This window comes from Epinephelus fuscoguttatus, linkage group LG19 (assembly GCF_011397635.1).
Source record: "Epinephelus fuscoguttatus linkage group LG19, E.fuscoguttatus.final_Chr_v1".
NCBI classification, from domain to species: Eukaryota; Metazoa; Chordata; class Actinopteri; order Perciformes; family Serranidae; genus Epinephelus; species Epinephelus fuscoguttatus.
In genome coordinates this window covers 30462176-30479980 of record NC_064770.1, presented here as the reverse complement: position 1 = coordinate 30479980, position 17805 = coordinate 30462176, and the positions used below count along the sequence as shown (strand labels likewise).

The following is a 17805-nucleotide window of genomic DNA, read 5'->3' as shown; positions in this document are numbered from 1 at the left end:
ATTAAGTTGCTAATAATGCTATCAGCGTGAACAGTGCTGACAACAGCAACAGTGCTGACAAAGCTAAGGGTGTTAACATGGGGGGAACCAGCGCTATGCTATCACAATGCCACCATCTCGATATCAGCGGTAACCACTGTATGAGCATCAGAGCATGTGAGCGGAGCTGGAGTAGAGCGGAAGGATTTTGTGTTGAGCGAGGAGCGGCTATTTTTTTAAAAAGGTGGAGCGGAGCCTTTTGCTCCGGTCGCCCATGCCCCACCCAGAATGCATCTTTGCACCTGCGCACACCCACACTATTTTCTTTCAAAACTATGGAGTTTACTGTGTACTTCAGAAAAGAAACTGAGAAGAGAAGCAGCGGTACCTTGGAGAACGGTCCCTAACTGCGGGGAGAGGTGAGAGGGCTTCCCCGGAGAATCTACCAAGCTCATGTTTTATTTGTGAATAGATGATTACAGGTTAGGGTAGTACGACGCAGTTTTTTTGAGCGGAGTGGTGAGCGAGTGGAGCGGGATAAAATTTATGATGGAGTGGAGCAGAGCGGAGCGAAGAATGCGCAGAACCAAGCGGAGCAGACGAGCGGCGCAAAGTGACAGGTCTGCGAGCGAGGAGCGGAAATTGTCACCCGCTCCGCTCACATGCTCTGATGAGCATAGCGGGACACACACACGGAACTTACATGCACTAAAGACCCTGACACACCAAGCCATCAGTCAAATGTCGGCTGTCTGTGAGCATCTATTGCCCTAATTTCTGCAGGATGTCCCACACCATTGGAAATACTCAGCACTTGTCAACTTTTTTTTCACCCAATTCAGCATGTTGGAGTGGCATCAGAGACGTCAGAGCCCATCGGTGAGAGACACCACCGATTAGTAGTTCATTGCACGAGAAGAGAAATGCAAGTAGGGAAAACAAACAAATTGAGCATAGCGTTCAGGCAGGACACAATGTGAAGCTCAGCTCACATCCCAGCTACATCAGCTCATCTCAAACAGCCCAATCAACTGATAGAGCAGCTGATTGATGGAAGGAAGTCAGCTGATAGATCACATGATTCCGTTTTATGCAACCAACTGGCACATCTAATTCAGAGCGCCCTATTTAAACTGCTCTGGCCTGCCTACTGTTGCTGCTTCCTCTGCAAGCTGCTTTGCAACCCACCTCCACCCCAGCTCCTCCTTTTCATGCTGTGTCTGACTTATCAATGTCATTTCTGTTTGTCATTGATGCTGCTCTGTTCTGTTCCCGGGGGTCTTTGCTGCTGCTCTCCCTGCCTTAGGCTTCTATGTAGGCGCATGGAAGGGCAGGGAGGTTTGCTCTTTCTGCCTCAGGCTTTCCTCGTTTGCACGTGGAAGGGCAGAGAGGTGTGCTCTCTCTGCCTTAGGCTTTCTACGTAGGCCCAAGGAAAGGCAGGGAGGCCCCAGAACAGAGCCATACCACCAAATATAATACTGCAAATGGAAATAAAGTTTTCTTTGACTAAAGTGTTCCTGACTGAACTAAAGTCAAGGTGCCTTGGGATCAAAACCAATATATTAGAAGAGATTATTTTGTTCAACGTTGAGCTCTGTAGCAGAAATAATATATATATAATAATAATAACAGAAAACAGCCGTGCTTCGTCGCCACTAATTCTTTCATGTTGGTTTGGTGTGTCTGGGCCTTAACATGCACACGCAGCTGGACCGTCTACCACAACAGACAGCAGAGAAGCTGGGATTACAACACACACAGGTAGCGTGACTTCTGTGATTGCTCAGGATGCCATTACTCCACTATATCTTAACATAGTAAATGGTTGTTTGCTGCTATATTAATGTTCCGAAATGTTGCGTACAGGCCCTTTAACTGGATACAACATATTAAAACAGTAAGAAATCACAGAAAGCTTTGACATTTTCTATCAAAACAAAAATCAGAGCTCTACAAAAAACATCGTCATCGTCATCATCGCCAAGGGTCTCTGGGAAAACCCTGTGCATTTCTGATGACTGATCTGCTACTACCTCCACAGCTGTCTTATATACGCTCTGTTAAAAATCTGTTCATGTGCACTCTGCCCCCTGATGCTTATATCTGCACACTTGACATTTAGAAAGTAGAAGAATGCATGAGTCTGTCACTGCATGTGTATCACAATCCTTGGTGCAGTTGTTCTTTGCCTCTAAGAACTGTGCCAGGCAGCTGGAGAGAGAGACCTGAGATACTCCCCGCAATATCCCGTGGACATCCTTTAAAAGGAGTGCGTCGACAAAAAAAGCACACAGAGTAATATCAGAGAGAAAGTCTGCTGTACAGTCAGACTCTAAGAGGTGTTTTAATAGCTTCAAAAGGTAAGACGCTGCTAAATACTTCATTTCCTTTGGGGTTTTTTGATTGCAACAAACATGCATCCTATGTGATGTGTTTGGCAATATTATCATTGAGTGCACAGTTCAGCTGCGAGAGGAGGGGCAGAAAATGTACAGAATGAGACATTTATAAGGTCAGAAGAGAAATTTTGTTATGTAGACAGACACGACCTAAGTTAAATATTCAGCAACAAGCATAAATCTTTCAGAGAGCTCTCTATTCCAAGCAAAACCTTCATAGTCACCCCACATTTGTAAAAAAAAACATCATAAATAAACCACAATATGAAACCATTCTTTTGTGTTCGAGACCCCACAGAGTCAGTGTTTACCTGCGGCAGCGCTTGCATGACAGTATCCAGCAGAGATCGCATCCCTGTGGCCATCTTCAGAAGTTTCAGCACTGCACAGAGACACAGGAACAGTCTTAAACAGCTAGCTGTTGCTGTCAGTCGGCCCATTTGCTGCAGAATTTACAATGTCACAGCACGATACTGGTACAGCAGGGAGGCTCTCACATTTGTGCTGTATTTATTTAAAGAAGCCACGAGGCATCTGTTAGATATTACTTTCAAGGCTGAATTTACAAGAATATAACATTTAAAAATGCAGTGTTATAAAATGTTTTACAACGTCAATGATGTTTAAGATGATAGTCTGTTATGATGAGTCACAGACTGACAAAACCAATCACTATATGTTCTGTAATTGTACACAACATAAACAGATATAGATTGGAGTGTGTGTGAGTATGTGTTCCTGAAATAAAAATTTAAGTCCGCACACCAGAAGCTGCTCCTTGAAAATTTATTTAGACGTAACGTTTCGGGCTCCTGCCCTTCGTCTGTCTAAATAAAAATAAAAATAAAGTTAAAAAAAAAAAAATAAAAACATTATGTCTAAATAAATTTTCAAGGAGCAGCTTCTGGTGTGCGGACTTTATCTTTTATCTTTATCTTTAAGTTTTTGGGATGTGCGTGCTACCTTTACCTGTGAGTATGTGTTCCTACCTCGTGCTATTCTGAGTACTCTCATGATTCTGATGATGGTGGGATTTATGGGCAGTGCTGCGCTCATTTTCAGCTCCTCCAAGGTGATGCCCATGATGGACAGCGCCACTATAGCTATATCCAGCTGATTCCACCTAAACACACACACATATAAACATGTTTCATTATTTTAGGCATGAAAAAAAAAGACAGAGTCATTGTCTGTTGTTACTCCTGTTTAGTGTTACAAAGTACAGACTTTCCTGTTGGATAATTTAGAGTTTCTCGTATTATTTCTTAGTCTACATCCACACTAATACCTTTTGTTTTAAAATGCATTACTATTGCTATGTTTACACGTAGAATCCAGACTTCTTCAGTGTTTTTGGAGCCACCAAAAGCTCCTTGAAAACCTCCTGCTGACCCGTTTTAGTTTGGAAACTCCAGGGTTGCATTTTAGTCTGGATGAGTAGAAACAGAAACTTTTAAAAATGATGACACAGACACTCATGTTCGCTTTCCAACTGGGCTCTAACAGACTCGACATTTGACTCACAAGCCAAAGCATTATAGCATTTATATTTTGTGATATCCTCCTGAGACCCTGTGTCCTCATATGAGGATGTCACATTTTGGGTTTACTTGACCTTATAGTTCATTCTACTTAAAACCTGTTGTCCTCGTCAAGCCCCGACATAACAAGTTGTTCGGAAAAACGTCATTTGAACTCTGTTTTAGCCTCATTGTAGCCTGTAGCTCAAACTGCCTCTCACTGTGCTCACGTGTGTGCGCTTGCGCGAGACCGTGAGACATTTTTCCAAACAATTCTTTATGTTGGAGCTTCAGGACACTTGGATCACTATAGACGAGCAGTATGGAGATATTTTGTGGTTTCAATTATGTGTTTTTGGACGTTTGAATCTGGGGCGCCGTCAGCCTGCATTAGGTGGAGATGTGTTGCTACCTTCTCTCCCCTCGGATCTCCGCAAGGGATGTGTGGACTCTAAAACTTCACCAGAGCCTCCCTCGGCATATCGGTGAGTAGATAATGGCTGAATTTTCATTTTTGGGTGCACTATCCCTTTAAACTGCCTTTTGAAGACTGTTATTGTGGATGTGGCCTTATACTTGTGGGTAGTCATTAGTTGATGATGGTGAGTGCAAACCTGTATTTTCTTTTTATTGTGCACAATAATGTTAGAACAGGCGTACAAGAGGAGATGAAGGGGAAGAAGTAATGCTGCTGCCTGGCTGCTGATTGTGATTAGTGGGCAGGCTATTTAGATTAATGGGTAGCCCACCCACTAATCTCGAAGGCAGGGGAAACACTGATGTTTACGCCTGATAAGTCTCCACCACGGCACCCTGAGACAGATGAACACACTCACCACCCAGTCCCTTAACTCAGTGTACTGAGAACAAAATGCCACCTAAGCATAAATTATGAGAGCTATACATGAACTCAAGGAGCAAGAGTTATTATTTCACACCACATGTGTTGTTGTTAGGAAATAATGACACATATAAAGGATAACTACTACACATTACAGCATTGGGCATTGTGCACAATTTCATCTTATTGTGTTACCTGTCTTTGAAGAACCTGTGTATGCCGAATGCTGCGAGTTTGAGCAGGGCCTCGACGATGAAGATGCAGGTAAACACGTAGTTACAGTACTTAAGGACCTCCTCTAAATACTGAACACACAAAGATACACAAACACACACAAGCAGGCAGATAATTATTTCATAATATCTCTCTCAGACTAGATGCAGATTCATTTTCTGCAGCAACATTCAATGATTCTTTATAATTTATTTTTAACATATTCTAAAAGCGATTAACAGTTTTTACAATAGGTAGAAACAGTTTAAATAAATGTTTCAAAGTTTTAATGCAGCTCGAGGGCAAATAAAATTCAAGTCAAAATTTATTTGTGGAACAAAGTAAACTCCAATTAGAGTATAGAAGAGCAACAGCTTCTCGGAAGCCAAAACATTTATCAGTGCTCTCATGAAGGACTCTGATATCTCTCCAAAAATACAAAACAAAATAAACACGCTGGCATTTTCAGTAGAAAAAATCCTGTGTTTAATCTGCCAACCTTAGTTTATAACTATGGAGTTGTTTCATCTGACAACGAATGTTAAATTGACGCTGGGTCAACACAGTCACGTTATTTTTGGAGTCAGAGTCACTTGCCAACACACTTGCCGCTTTGGACAGAAAATCCAAAATACAGCAGATTTACAGCATGTTGTCACTTCGCTAAAGCTAGCCAGCACTTCAGTCATCATTAGAGGACAGCTAGACATATTATTTTACAGTGTGCAAAGCAAAAATGCCCTCTTGCTGCGTTAAAAGAAATTAAAATGAAAGTCTCCCGAGGTGCCAGGTGTATTGGCAGCCAGAAACCAATTTACAACTGCTTTTTGGTACCTTTATCTCCAGGTAAACTTCAAAGTTTATGTGTGTATGTGAAACATTACCTGCGGCTGATTGTAGTGCTCAATGCTCATGGTGAAGACGTTGATGCAGATGATGAAGGTGATAAAGAGGTCCAAGTAGTGGCTGGTGCACAGTGTGTGGATGGACAGACGCAGGGGAGAGTAGTCGGCATAGTAAGGCCTCTGCTTGGCCTCTGAAACACATACATACAAACAAATATATGCAGAGACGGCACAAGGAGAGACGAATATCACGACAGGGACAGACAGAAAGAAGGCACCGTGAGTAGCTGTGCTCTGAAGCTGGAATGATAATGTGTCCAGTGGTGTGAACAGGAAAGTGCAGGGGCTAAGGAAGTGGAACCACCACGGCATTTTTTGCTGAGGCTGCAAAAGTCCCCTTCTTATACTTTAATTCAACCAAGATATGCTTGTGCCTAAATGGCGTCCTTCTATTTTTGCCCTCTCATCACTTCAGAGGAGCCCTTGAGCAGCCTGGGTGCCCAACTGGCATCACAAGCGCTACTCTAATGTGATGAGACCTAATTGTGACCCTGATCATTGTTGTGGTGGCTCCTTTGTTCATTATCGCCCCTGCTCCCACACAGTCTGTGCACACCACTGCCTGTATGGCATGTTCAAATAAAAGAGGACATGAGAGTCACAGCTGGGCTATATTATTAATTTCTTAATCTGCAAACAGGTTTTATGAAATGTAAATGGCATTTTAATTTCTGGTGTGGTTACACAACAAGGTACCAGGTGTAACTAAGAACGTCTAGGATTCGAGGCAAGGCATCATCAACAGATCCCTGACCTACCCTGCACTGGACTAAAAGAAGTAGCATTTCAGAGTGCTCCTTTCATGGGAGCATTATTTTAAGATTCATTACCCCTCTAATAATCATATTCTTGTCAGAGCTGAGAGGTCTTGCTATGTGCTCTGACCTAAATGGGAAGTCTCCATTAAAACCCAGACTACACTGTCTACATTTTTTCCTTAGAAAGGAGCTGTGAGATGCGTTACAGCCTTTGAATAATAAACAGCCTTAGAGTGTAGCTCTAATCATGAAGAAAGTTCAGAGGTGGACAAAAATGAGCAATAGATGACGTTCATTAAAGGAAATCTTCACCCCCGAAAATCACCATTTGTATATGAAATACTCATCCTGTGTTACGTTGAATTTGTGAAGAAAACTTTGACTTTCTTGCATGCCTCTAGAATGAACAAAGAATCCTAAAATTGAGAAAGTTCTTGATGAACTGAAGTCATAAGGGTCCGTGTTCAACAACAGCAAAACTCTATCAAAACATCCGATTATTAACTCTCACAAAACTCGTGCAGTATAATCCAAGTCTCATTTATCCAGTCGTATGCTCCGTGCTTCCCTAACAGACAGCTCTTTCCGACCGGAAACTAAACAGAAACTGAAACTTATCTATGCTCCATTGACAAAAACAGTCATTTTACCTCGCTGAACACAAGAGCTACATCCATTCATTTTCAACAGCTTATCCAGGGCTGAGTCGCAGGGGCAGCAGGCCGAGCAAAGCACCCCGGACGTCCCTCTCGCCAGCAATGCTTTCCAGCTCCTCCTTGGGGACCCCAAGGCGTTCCCAGGCCAGATGAGATATGTAATCCCTGCAGCGTGTTCTGGGTCTGCCCCGGGGCCTCCTACCAGTCAGACATGCCCAGAACACCTCAAATGGGAGGCGTCCAGGAGGCATCCTGATCAGATGCCCGAACCAGCTCAACTGAACCCTTTCGGGCGAAGGAGCAGCAGCTCTACTCCGAGCTCCCTCCAGATGTCCAAGCTCCTCACCCTATCTCTGTTCTGAGAGATTAAATTACTGTATTTGTCAATGGAGTCTGATCTTAAAGAGAGAGCATGGATAAATTTTACTGTCAGTTCAGTTGCCCATCGGAAAGGGCTGTCTGTTTGGGAAGTACTGAGCATACAACTCAATGAGTGAGACTTGGATTATGCTGCATGAGTTGTGGGAGCAAGGATGTTTAAATATCATTTAAATGTTGTTAAATCTGGACCCCTATGACTTCAATTCAAATAGAATTTTCTTATGCTGTGTCTCAAATCTCGTACTTCTGTACTTACACTTACTATTTTGAGTGCATAGGTGTGTTCACACTGAGAAGTATGGAAAAATGCAGTGCACTGTGAGTACCCGGATGGTGCACTCAAAATGGTCAAAAGTTGAGTGTGGAGCTATGGACACTTCTCGCCCTCAATGGTCACCATCTTGGCTACATAGCGGAAGAGAAGGGACCACTTTTCAAACTGGAAATCAAAATTTGCACACTATGCCAATGAGTACATAGTACGCATGATATACTGCATAGAAGTGTACTAACGGAAGTGTGTGATTTGAGACACACCATTAGTTTTTGGATTCTTCAAGTTGTCTTCATGATTTCAGTGTAACAGAGGTGAGTAATTGATATGCAAATGGTCACTCTGGGGGCGAAGTGTTCATTTTAAAGCATCTAAAATCGTGTAAACATCTAACTATGTAACCATTTTGATAGACTGTGTACTCACATGTCCATTTATGACATTTGATGATTGCAATTCTGATACGTGCATGTTTATGTCCCCCTCCCAAGTACACCATGCCCTTTCTGTCTACTGCATGCTTACATGCCTGATGTTAAGCGTAATGTCTGTGGTTGAGAGGGGCTGCGCAGGGTATGTTCAACAACACAATTTTTCACAAACAGGCTGATTAATGATGTACATGTTTCTGGGTATTCACTCTTTAAATAACATTGCTTTTCTTTCCATATTGCTTCACTGCTCAAGTACCCAATTTCAAAAGTTGTAGCTCGTGACTGTGATGTTGAACATGCACTGGAGCCACTCTTCAGTGACATCACTACAATCATTTTTAACCCCTCAGAGAGTCTCAATAGTCTAAAACTTTTTTTGTTTTCATCTTCTCTTCTTCGTGTTTTGATGGATTAAAAAGCAGATTGCGAAGCCAAACCATGAAGTGAGGAGCTTTTTATCTGAAACAGCTGATTAGATGACATTTGTCTGGACCTTCAGCAGTTTTAGACCAATGAGAGATGTTACCAATGCAGGATGAAGAGAGTGCAACTCTGCTCACACCATATACTGCCGTCTAGCGTTAATTCTGTGATTGATGTATTGGATAGTTCGGTATAATTTTGTGTTGTAGCCAAAGAGTGGTGCTCTTTGATATTTCAGCCAATGAGAACAGTGTGCTTCTACCAATTTCTTTGTGGCTTTTCTTCAGCTCAACATATTAACACAAGAAAAGAACAAGTCCTGACAAGATGCTGCCTTGTAAAGCAAGCATGTCGACTTGTTTTTGCAATACGTGGTGTGTTTCTGATGCTTCGGCCAGCATTTGCTTGTGTTTTCTACAAGCTGTAACGAGAAATCCTCCATATCTAACAAACTAAACATCTTCTAACAGCTCTGTTACTCAAGGTTCTTGCAGGTATAGCAGCCAAAACGCCTGCTATGTTTCTGAGTCTGCCAGTCAAAGCACGTTTACAGGAAATGTCCTTCTTCTACACCTGTCGAGAGACGCCGCAGGGTTGGGGTTGTACATGCACCCGGAGGAAGGGAAAGGGGCATTTTACTTGTCAAAATTATGCTAGCAAAACTTCCTGAGACACATGGAGGAAAGCAGCGACCTTGATCAGCTTAACATGCAGGAGGTGCTGCAAGGATTTTGTTCAAAAGTCTGTAAAAAATGGCAACTTATTACAGGTATTATACGTTCTCATTATTTATTAGTAATGGGATTAAAACAGGATCTGGCGTTAGAGGATTTAAGCATTTAAAAAAATTAAACGCTGAGTCTTGCATTGTTGCTGCAGTGGTGGCAGTTTGACTGTTTTAAGAGTGAGCATACAAATTTTAGATGCATTAATACAAACGTACAGTTGAGAGGTTGGTTAGGTTGGCCCGGTTTCCAAAGTTTTTCATGCAGTGTTAGGGGAGTGTTAGGGGAGGGCTGCAGTCATGCATCTCCATGCATCAGACTGGCGTAGCCTACGCCTTCTGTCAGTGATAAATCACTGTTTACGTGAGCTAGCCAGTCTTTCAAACTCTCCCTCTTTTTTTTCATGTTTCAGTCTGAATAATTTCTCTGTTTTCTCTCTCTGTCATTCCCTTTTCTTTTTTTTTTTTTTTTTTTTTTGTTCAGGCTCTGAAAGCAGGCAGTGCTCAGAAAAATAGACTACCGACCAGCCCCTTCATTCTCCTTACTCCTGCGCTTTTTCTCTATCATTTTGAGCCTCTTCTCCTCCCGTAAGCGAGCCTCCTCTTCTTCCTGGTCCTGCCGGCACTTGTGGAAGTTCTCCACCACGACGCCGACGAACATGTTGAGGACGAAGAAGCTGACGATGAGCAGGAAGGAGATGAAGTAGAGTAGCATCCAGGGGTTGTGGTTCCTTACGGGCTGAGAAGAGAAGAGCAAAGAGGATTACGGGTTTCAATAGTTCATGTTCATGTGTGTGTGACTTAGTGGAGACACAAAAAGCACAGATGACAGCTATGCTTTGCTCTTTGTGCTTCTGACCTGGTTCGAACAGGCGAGTGACAGAAATCCCAAATGCCCCAGTACCAGTGCAAAGCTTCACAGTATGTTACCACGTGCAGCAAATACAACAATGTGGATTCTCTAAAATCCTTGGATAACGCAGGCTAAACCAGAATATAACTGACTATTTAGAGACTCACTATTTCAGCATATTACACCACAGGCAGTCTTGGATCTGTGGACAGCCTCGTCAATTCAAGCTTTGAAGTGCCTGCTTTAAACTCACCTTTTGAGCTTTGCCTTTGCTTAGAATCTGTTATTACTACACCGCAGCGCTGACATTTAACTTTGCTTAATTTGTTAAAGAAAGTCCCCCTGTCTCCTTTTCACTTTGTATTCCAAATCATATGTTTTTAGGGCAGGTATTTGCACATTAAAGTTCCCAGTGGAGATGACAGGGCTACTAGGGCTGCATGATATGGAGAAAATATGCGACAACATTGTTGAGTATTGCAAGAAGGATATTACTTGCAATAATAAACAGATATTAAAGTGAACTCTGCTGCTTTCAGTTCACTGTTAAAATACAACAAATTGCAAACTGTGCTGCTGTTCTCTAGCATGCGTTTCAGTTAATATATATCAAGCCTATTTACAGTACAATTGTGCTACAGATGATGCTGAATTAGATCTGATATTTAATTCTATATTTTAAGTTTTATAAGCACTACTGCACACTGTGTGCACTGAGCCGGGAGCAGGCTTACAATAAAATAAGCAGCATGAAACACAGTTTTTTGAAAATGACTTTCTATATTATCTTGTTAAGTGACGCATACAGTAATGTGCTGTATAATGACCGAGACGAGAGGAGTGTGGCTTTACGTGGCTGAAACCGAGCCATCATCTCGTTTGATATGAGTTCAGCAGAATGGCTGGGAGCACTCCTCACACCATTACCTGTTGGTCCACTCCTACTGCATCCAGCCCGTCATACATGATGTTGACCCAGCCGTCCTTACAGGACAGCACAAACAAAGACATCAGAGCCTGGACAGGAAACACAGAGAAATACGTCAAAACACAGGGTTTTACTTCATCCTAATAGTATCGCTCCTCGAGACTTGTTACAGTATGAACACTGCAACTTGTGCAATTTACCATGTCATGTTTACTCCTGATTGTAATTACTGGCTGTCAGAGGAAGGTGCATATTCAGTTCATATTCATTTTCAATAAAACAAAATCTAAAATATTTTAAATGTAATGTAATGTAGATCTAATAAATAAGAAACGATCCCATTCTATTACATAAATAATAGATAATAATTTTAAAAGTGATTCAAACTGCCGTCTGCAGTTCTTAATGTTTAATTTAAGTGTCTAATACTGGAATATGAGACAACCCAACTCTGTCAAATGTAATAAAATATATATCACTGTGTAAGTGGGACAGTGGTTACTTAGTGAGGCAACTTGTGTTAAAAGGTACACTATGCAGGATATTCCAAAAAAAAACAAAAACACAATGTATAGACTTATATAGAAGTCATTCCTCTCAGTCATCACTCATGACCTACTAGAAGTGTGTGTAGGTGTGTTTATCTGCAGAGACTCTGCCTGTATTTTCTTATTATTTTGGTGTGTTTGTGTTTGGGTATGTAGCCCCCAGCCATTTACAGCGTGCAAGTGAGGTCAGGACTAGCGAAACTAGCGAAAGGACTGATAGAAGAACGCACCCAAGAGAAAGCTATGGAGGCAAAGCACCAAGTGAACAAGCTTATTTCCAGTGAACTTGGGGTCGGCTTTCACAGGGAGCTGGCCTGTTTTCTATTGGACAGGTAGGTGTTGGCTGTTAGCTTAGTTAGCTTGCTAAAGTATTGGCTTTTCCATTATGACAAATGTAACGTTCTTACAACAGCACAGTGGCTTGCAGTGTACATACAAGCAGTGAAGGGAGGAGGGGTCAAGTTTTAATGTTGTGTTGTGCGTTGTGCTTTAACTCTTTGAAACCTGAGAAAACTGACTTGATATCTTTGAAAAACACAGGAAGACGGCAATGAGCGATGGAAGAAGAACAGACTCCAAAAATTTGGAAGAAATTAGTAAAAGGAGAAAATTAAATACAAGACCATTTAATTAAAAAATGGGTCAAATTGGGTATTGCAAATTGTGGAATTTTACTGGCATTGGTATCCACAGCTAAATTCCTAGTATCATGACACACCCATTTCATACTGTACCATTCCTGTCCTTATAGCTCTCTGTGAAGAACCTAAGCCACCAGTGTATTAACCCCAGCACTGTTGCACTGCAGGCTGCGATAAAAAGTGGCATTTTACAAGTAGCTTTAAGCTAGTTCATGTTTTTGTAGATATTGTTGGCCTTAAAACTAATCCCCTCCCTTCCTTCCTCCTCTCTCCCTTTTCACCCCCAGTCTAATCCATACCTGAATCAGGTTGTCAAAGTTGTACTTTCTTCGTATCCAGCGGTAATTGGCCTGCAGACAGTCAGACTTGTTGGTGATGTTTTTCGTGTCCAGACCTTCACAGTGGTAGAACTTCCCTTTGAACAGCTAGAGAGTGAGAAAGGCAGAGACAGAGAGAAAGATGTCTGCAGGGCTATTTGGCTGTCATTTACACATTATCTCAATTACCGGAGCTTACGGCTTTTTAAACACCCAACTATTAATGCCAGCAATAAATGGATGTTTCATAGAGCGCATTCTTATCAAAGGTTTTCCCTAAGTGCTCGGCTAAAAGCTGGCCTAGGGGTCATGTTGTCCTTTTTCCATACTTAACCTAATTGTCATTCTTTAAAAATTCTCACACTTAAGGAACAATTGCCCATTGGATATTCAAGACACTTCCAATCCCCCCTCAAGCCACAATCACAAATGCAGCTGCTCAATGAGACTGACATTTAAGCTTCAAAGGGTAAAAGGTTTGGTCCTTGCACTTAGAAAAAGCAAATGACAGAGCGGTATCATCAGTGCAGCATGTGCATTGGACCTTTACCTAGCTTACAAGTCTGCTTGTTTAAGGCAAGCACCAGTTTGTGTGTGTTACTGTGTGAGAATGCAAACTACCTGCACCCCCAAGATGCCAAACACAATGAAGAAGGCGCAGCAGATAAGGACAATGTTCCCGATGGGTCTGAGAGAGGTGATGAGCGTCTCCACAACCAGCTTCAATCCCGGGGCTCGGCTGATCACCCTGCAAACACAAGTAGTAGTGGTAGAAATATGAAATAAAGTACATACAGGCATAGTAATATGCATCCATACCTTCATACACACACAAATACACTGTGTACCTCAGTGGGCGTAGTGTTCGTAGCAGGCGCAGGACTCTGAGGATGCCCAGGATCCTGTTCCCGCCAGTATAGGCGAGAGAGACCAGGATGTCGACCAGAGACACAAACACCAACAAACCATCTAGAACATTCCAGCTGGACTGGAGGTATGTCTGCTTCCCGAAGCAGAAACCGAGAGCGATAACCTGGAGAAACCATTATGGAATTATCAGAACTTTTCTTCAGCTGTAAATTAGAGCTATAATTTGATGCAAAATCAAAGTCAACCCATTTGACCACATAGGTTGTTTGTTCCCACCCTTTCATACAACCCACAGGAGTGTTTCTTAAATTAGCGCCCCTACCGGTGGCAGGACACTGACACAGAAACCACATATATGACCATTAAAGACACATTTTTAAACATGTGATTACCATTGTGACAGGGCCACAGTTAGGTTTAAGCACAGACTATTTATTAAAATGGAAAATATGTCTTCATTTGCTCCCACTGTACAAAATGAAGCTAAAATATCCTGTCTACAGGCGCTGCCATCTCGCAATTTTGGAGCCAGAGTATGCAAAGTAGCTATTGGAAAGTGGAGCCGTGGTATTGAGTTCCCACCCATACAACTGTCCAACCCAATTGCAGGGAGCGCCATTAATCACAAGCACACACAGCTGTCAATCATGATGTCACACGCCTTTTATAGCACCAAATAACTAACTAAAACTAAATTTATCACATAAATGAGCATGATAAGAACTACCTAAAATGACAGAAACTCGCTTTGGTTATAAAAAAAAAAAAAAAAAAGGTATTTGATGTGTACATTGATTTTGGCCCATGTCCCATCTGCTAAAACAGAGGGGGCGGGGTTTATGACCCTTTATGTAGCCAGCCACCAGGGGGCGATGTCCATTTTTATACACAGTCATTGGGTTTAAACAAATAAACTACTTGGCTCATGGTTTGGGGTAACGTAAGGATGTTTGTTACGTACATGACGTATGTGACGTAAAAATGTTACGTACGTTAGGTCAATAACTCAAACACTGACTTTTGGTTTTACACGGGACACAAACAGTGGTCTACTTGGTCAAAGTCCTGTGTTTGTTTGACCCATCCATCCACCTGGGCTTCCCCTCCTGCTTTAAAGTACGTCACCTGGCTTCCTCTTTTACTTCAGTCATACTTAATATGGCCACTAAAGGACACCAACTAACAATTCACTGAAATATGGGTCATGATACACTGCTTCTAGAAATGACATATGGGATAATTTTTGGAGGGACGACAGTTTCCCACACTGATGATAAGAAAACAGTATTGTTTACCTTAATGGCCATCTCTGCCAGGAAGATCACAGTGAAAACGTAGTTGGACACACTCAGAAACTTTCGCTCCTAAAGGAGAGAGTGAGATTAATATAAAGGCATAGACAGACAATGCTGAGGACTTGACAGCACATATTCTCTGAGTGGACCAAGTACCAGTTTTACACATTAAAATATACATAAGTTTCTACCTGTGTGTCTACAGTTTGTCTACTGTAGTATATCATCTCCAAAGCCTCCATTTTAGCACTGTGTAACCAGTGAAAATCAGTGAATAGTTTAAATAGATATTTCTACAGTAGGGACAGGACACTGTGTGTGTGTGTGTGTGTGTACACATGTGTGTCTTACCGTGCTGTGAGGCTGTATATCAGGTCTTTCCAGGGCAATGGTGATGCAGTTGAGGAAGATGAAAACCAGAACCACATGGTCGAACAATTTGTGAGAGATCACACTTTGGCACCACCCACGAATTCTAAACACACACACACACACACACACACGCACACACACACAAATGCGCACAGAGTCATCTCTAAAATGTCTATGGCTGGTTAAAGATATTGACCAAACAATTAGCAGTGAGAAAGCAGTAAAAGAGAGGAACGAGAGAGAGGAACCAAGATAACTGAATAAGACAATGAGAAGCAAAGAGGAGAAACGCAGAATGAAACTAGAATCATACAGATTGATGGCGAAATTTTGAGTGTGTGTGTGCGAGACTCACTTGCTCTCTGGAGAGAACAAATACAGATTCCAGTCTTCGTGCTCTTTGCACCAGCGGGGCTTCATGTCACGAATCTCTTTTTTCAACCAGAAGCAGAAAGAACTCTGCAGAGTGAGAGGTCAAAGGTCAACATTATCACCAACAGCAACAATTAACACTGTCTTTGCAATTCATTCCTACATGACATGACTAAAAATATTACGTTTATACACGATCAACACTGTAGCCACAATCATCATCATATTCACGCTTCCATTGAACCAGTCAAGGCAAAAAACTTAATTCCCATACATAGGCTATCTGTTATGCAGAACAGTGAGATTGTCCATGGGATTAGTAGCAGCATTGCTAAGAGGGGAATGCAACTTTAATCCTCTCCAAAAGATGGATGGCAGCCCTTGCTAAACTAGAGGTTGTTATCTTATTTTACGATTTAAATTTTCATGCACAAGGTGCAAGGAAACAATGCCAGCGAGACCTTAAGTTTCACTTTCGATTTTTGAGGAAAACAAATCACAGTAAAAAGCCGGCTCAATATATTATAAGTCACGTTAAGTTTAAGCATGCCTACATAGGCCTACTGGTTTGCCGGAGTTTTAAGAGTGGAGCAAAGTAAAAAAAAAAAAAAAAAAAAAAAAAACTAAAATGTTGAGCAGGACATGTTGGGGAAGACAGGAGGAGTGGTGCGAGTGACACGTCAGAATTTATAAAAAGTTGAGGCATCTCTGATTCTCATTAATTTAATTATGATGACCTGAGGAACAGAACTCTGATCAAATTGATCAAATAAGCATGTGTGCAGAGTGGCGGCGATGAGCTAGCCAGTGGGTTACAAATCTGCACTAACAAGGCCATTGGCCAGATCAGCCACAGCAAAGTACAGAGAAGCTCTGATTACAACACACACAGAGGAAGCGTGACTTTACTCTCTCCTCAGGTTGCCATTACTCCACTATATCTTTACATAGCAAATAGCTGTCTGCTGCTATATTAATGCTCTGAATGAACTTCAGTCTGAAAAACCTTTTAAGAATTTCTTGGATTTTTCATACACAGCATGAAACCCTCAACTGTACAGTAAGTCTGCCTCCCTGCCTTTAACCGCCCGTGCCACTGCCAGCACTCGAACCTCCACTGCCAGATGGGCAGTCAAACAACGTTCATCTGCGCACAATGTGATGTCACACAGAGCTGGTTGAATATCAGCAAAGTTTCCCTGCTTCCCTTCACTGGTTCCTGTACAGCAGGGTCGGTCTTTGTTTCACTGTTATAATCATTAAAAAGCAAAAGCAGCATGTGTATACATTCAGTAGGCTATATCTTCAGTAGCTAGCTAGCTAACCCTACACTTTTCAGGGTTTGATTTTGGTTTTGGAACAGGGAAGAAACGTATATCTTTTTCCAACCTCTCCAGGTAACGAGTATCACTAATACACGACGTGCCCCAGGCACAACATTTAGCTCCAAATCCACAAAACCAGAAACAGTTGCATTAGAGTCAATGGAGCACAGCTGTGTTGTTGTCGGACCCTGGTCTGAGCTGGCCAGTCTGCGGGTCTAAAATCAATCTCAGATGAGTTAAAGAACAGAGAATGTGTTTAACAGCATCAGTAGCTGCTCTATGAACTATTCACTTGTCCATCTTCAATTACACCATAAAAGAAGCATTGAAAACCTATGCATAGTTTAATTTCCACAGTGCTGCTGATGTTTACCCTTCCACATTTACATCTATGGGGGCATGAAAAACAAGTGTTTTCTTGCTTAAGTGAAAATAGAGACAACCGGACTAACTCCCAATTTAGCTGGTGCATGAGCTCGATAGAAAGGGTTGTGAAACTCATTAAAGTTTCTAATAAAACAAATAGAGGAAAGCTTAGGTGCACAGCTTCTGTACTTTAGGATTCTAATTAAAAACAGCCCAAAGTCAAGCCTCTCAGCTTATTTGGCAGCCTGCCGCTTGTGTGAGAGTGTGTGTGCGTGCATCTGGGTGTGTCCTTCTGTAAGTGTGTTTGGATGAAAAGAACCTGCTGCTCAGATATCCTTGGAGCAGAAATCCATAATCCCTGACATAGACATATGCGTCGAGTGCATATACACGTGTCTCTGCTGACACGTC

At 42.0% G+C, this 17805-nt stretch overlaps 1 protein-coding gene across 5 annotated transcripts in view; it reads right to left on the bottom strand.

Annotated features, from left to right (window-relative positions):
- The window catches only part of cacna1ha (calcium channel, voltage-dependent, T type, alpha 1H subunit a), a 163676-nt gene that overhangs the window by 15663 nt on the left and 130208 nt on the right, over positions 1-17805 (bottom strand). For 4 of the 5 annotated variants that reach the window (XM_049561002.1, XM_049560998.1, XM_049560997.1 and 1 more), the window contains exons 20-31: positions 15687-15790; positions 15311-15434; positions 14960-15028; positions 13643-13827; positions 13416-13542; positions 12777-12902; positions 11288-11377; positions 10033-10246; positions 5837-5988; positions 4935-5044; positions 3368-3501; positions 2690-2760 (exon numbers count right to left, since the gene is read on the bottom strand). In XM_049561002.1, coding sequence (XP_049416959.1) covers positions 2690-2760; positions 3368-3501; positions 4935-5044; positions 5837-5988; positions 10033-10246; positions 11288-11377; positions 12777-12902; positions 13416-13542; positions 13643-13827; positions 14960-15028; positions 15311-15434; positions 15687-15790 — 1506 coding nt within the window. The remainder of the gene's footprint in view (positions 1-2689; positions 2761-3367; positions 3502-4934; positions 5045-5836; positions 5989-10032; positions 10247-11287; positions 11378-12776; positions 12903-13415; positions 13543-13642; positions 13828-14959; positions 15029-15310; positions 15435-15686; positions 15791-17805) is intronic. The other variant, XM_049561000.1, reaches the window with a different exon arrangement.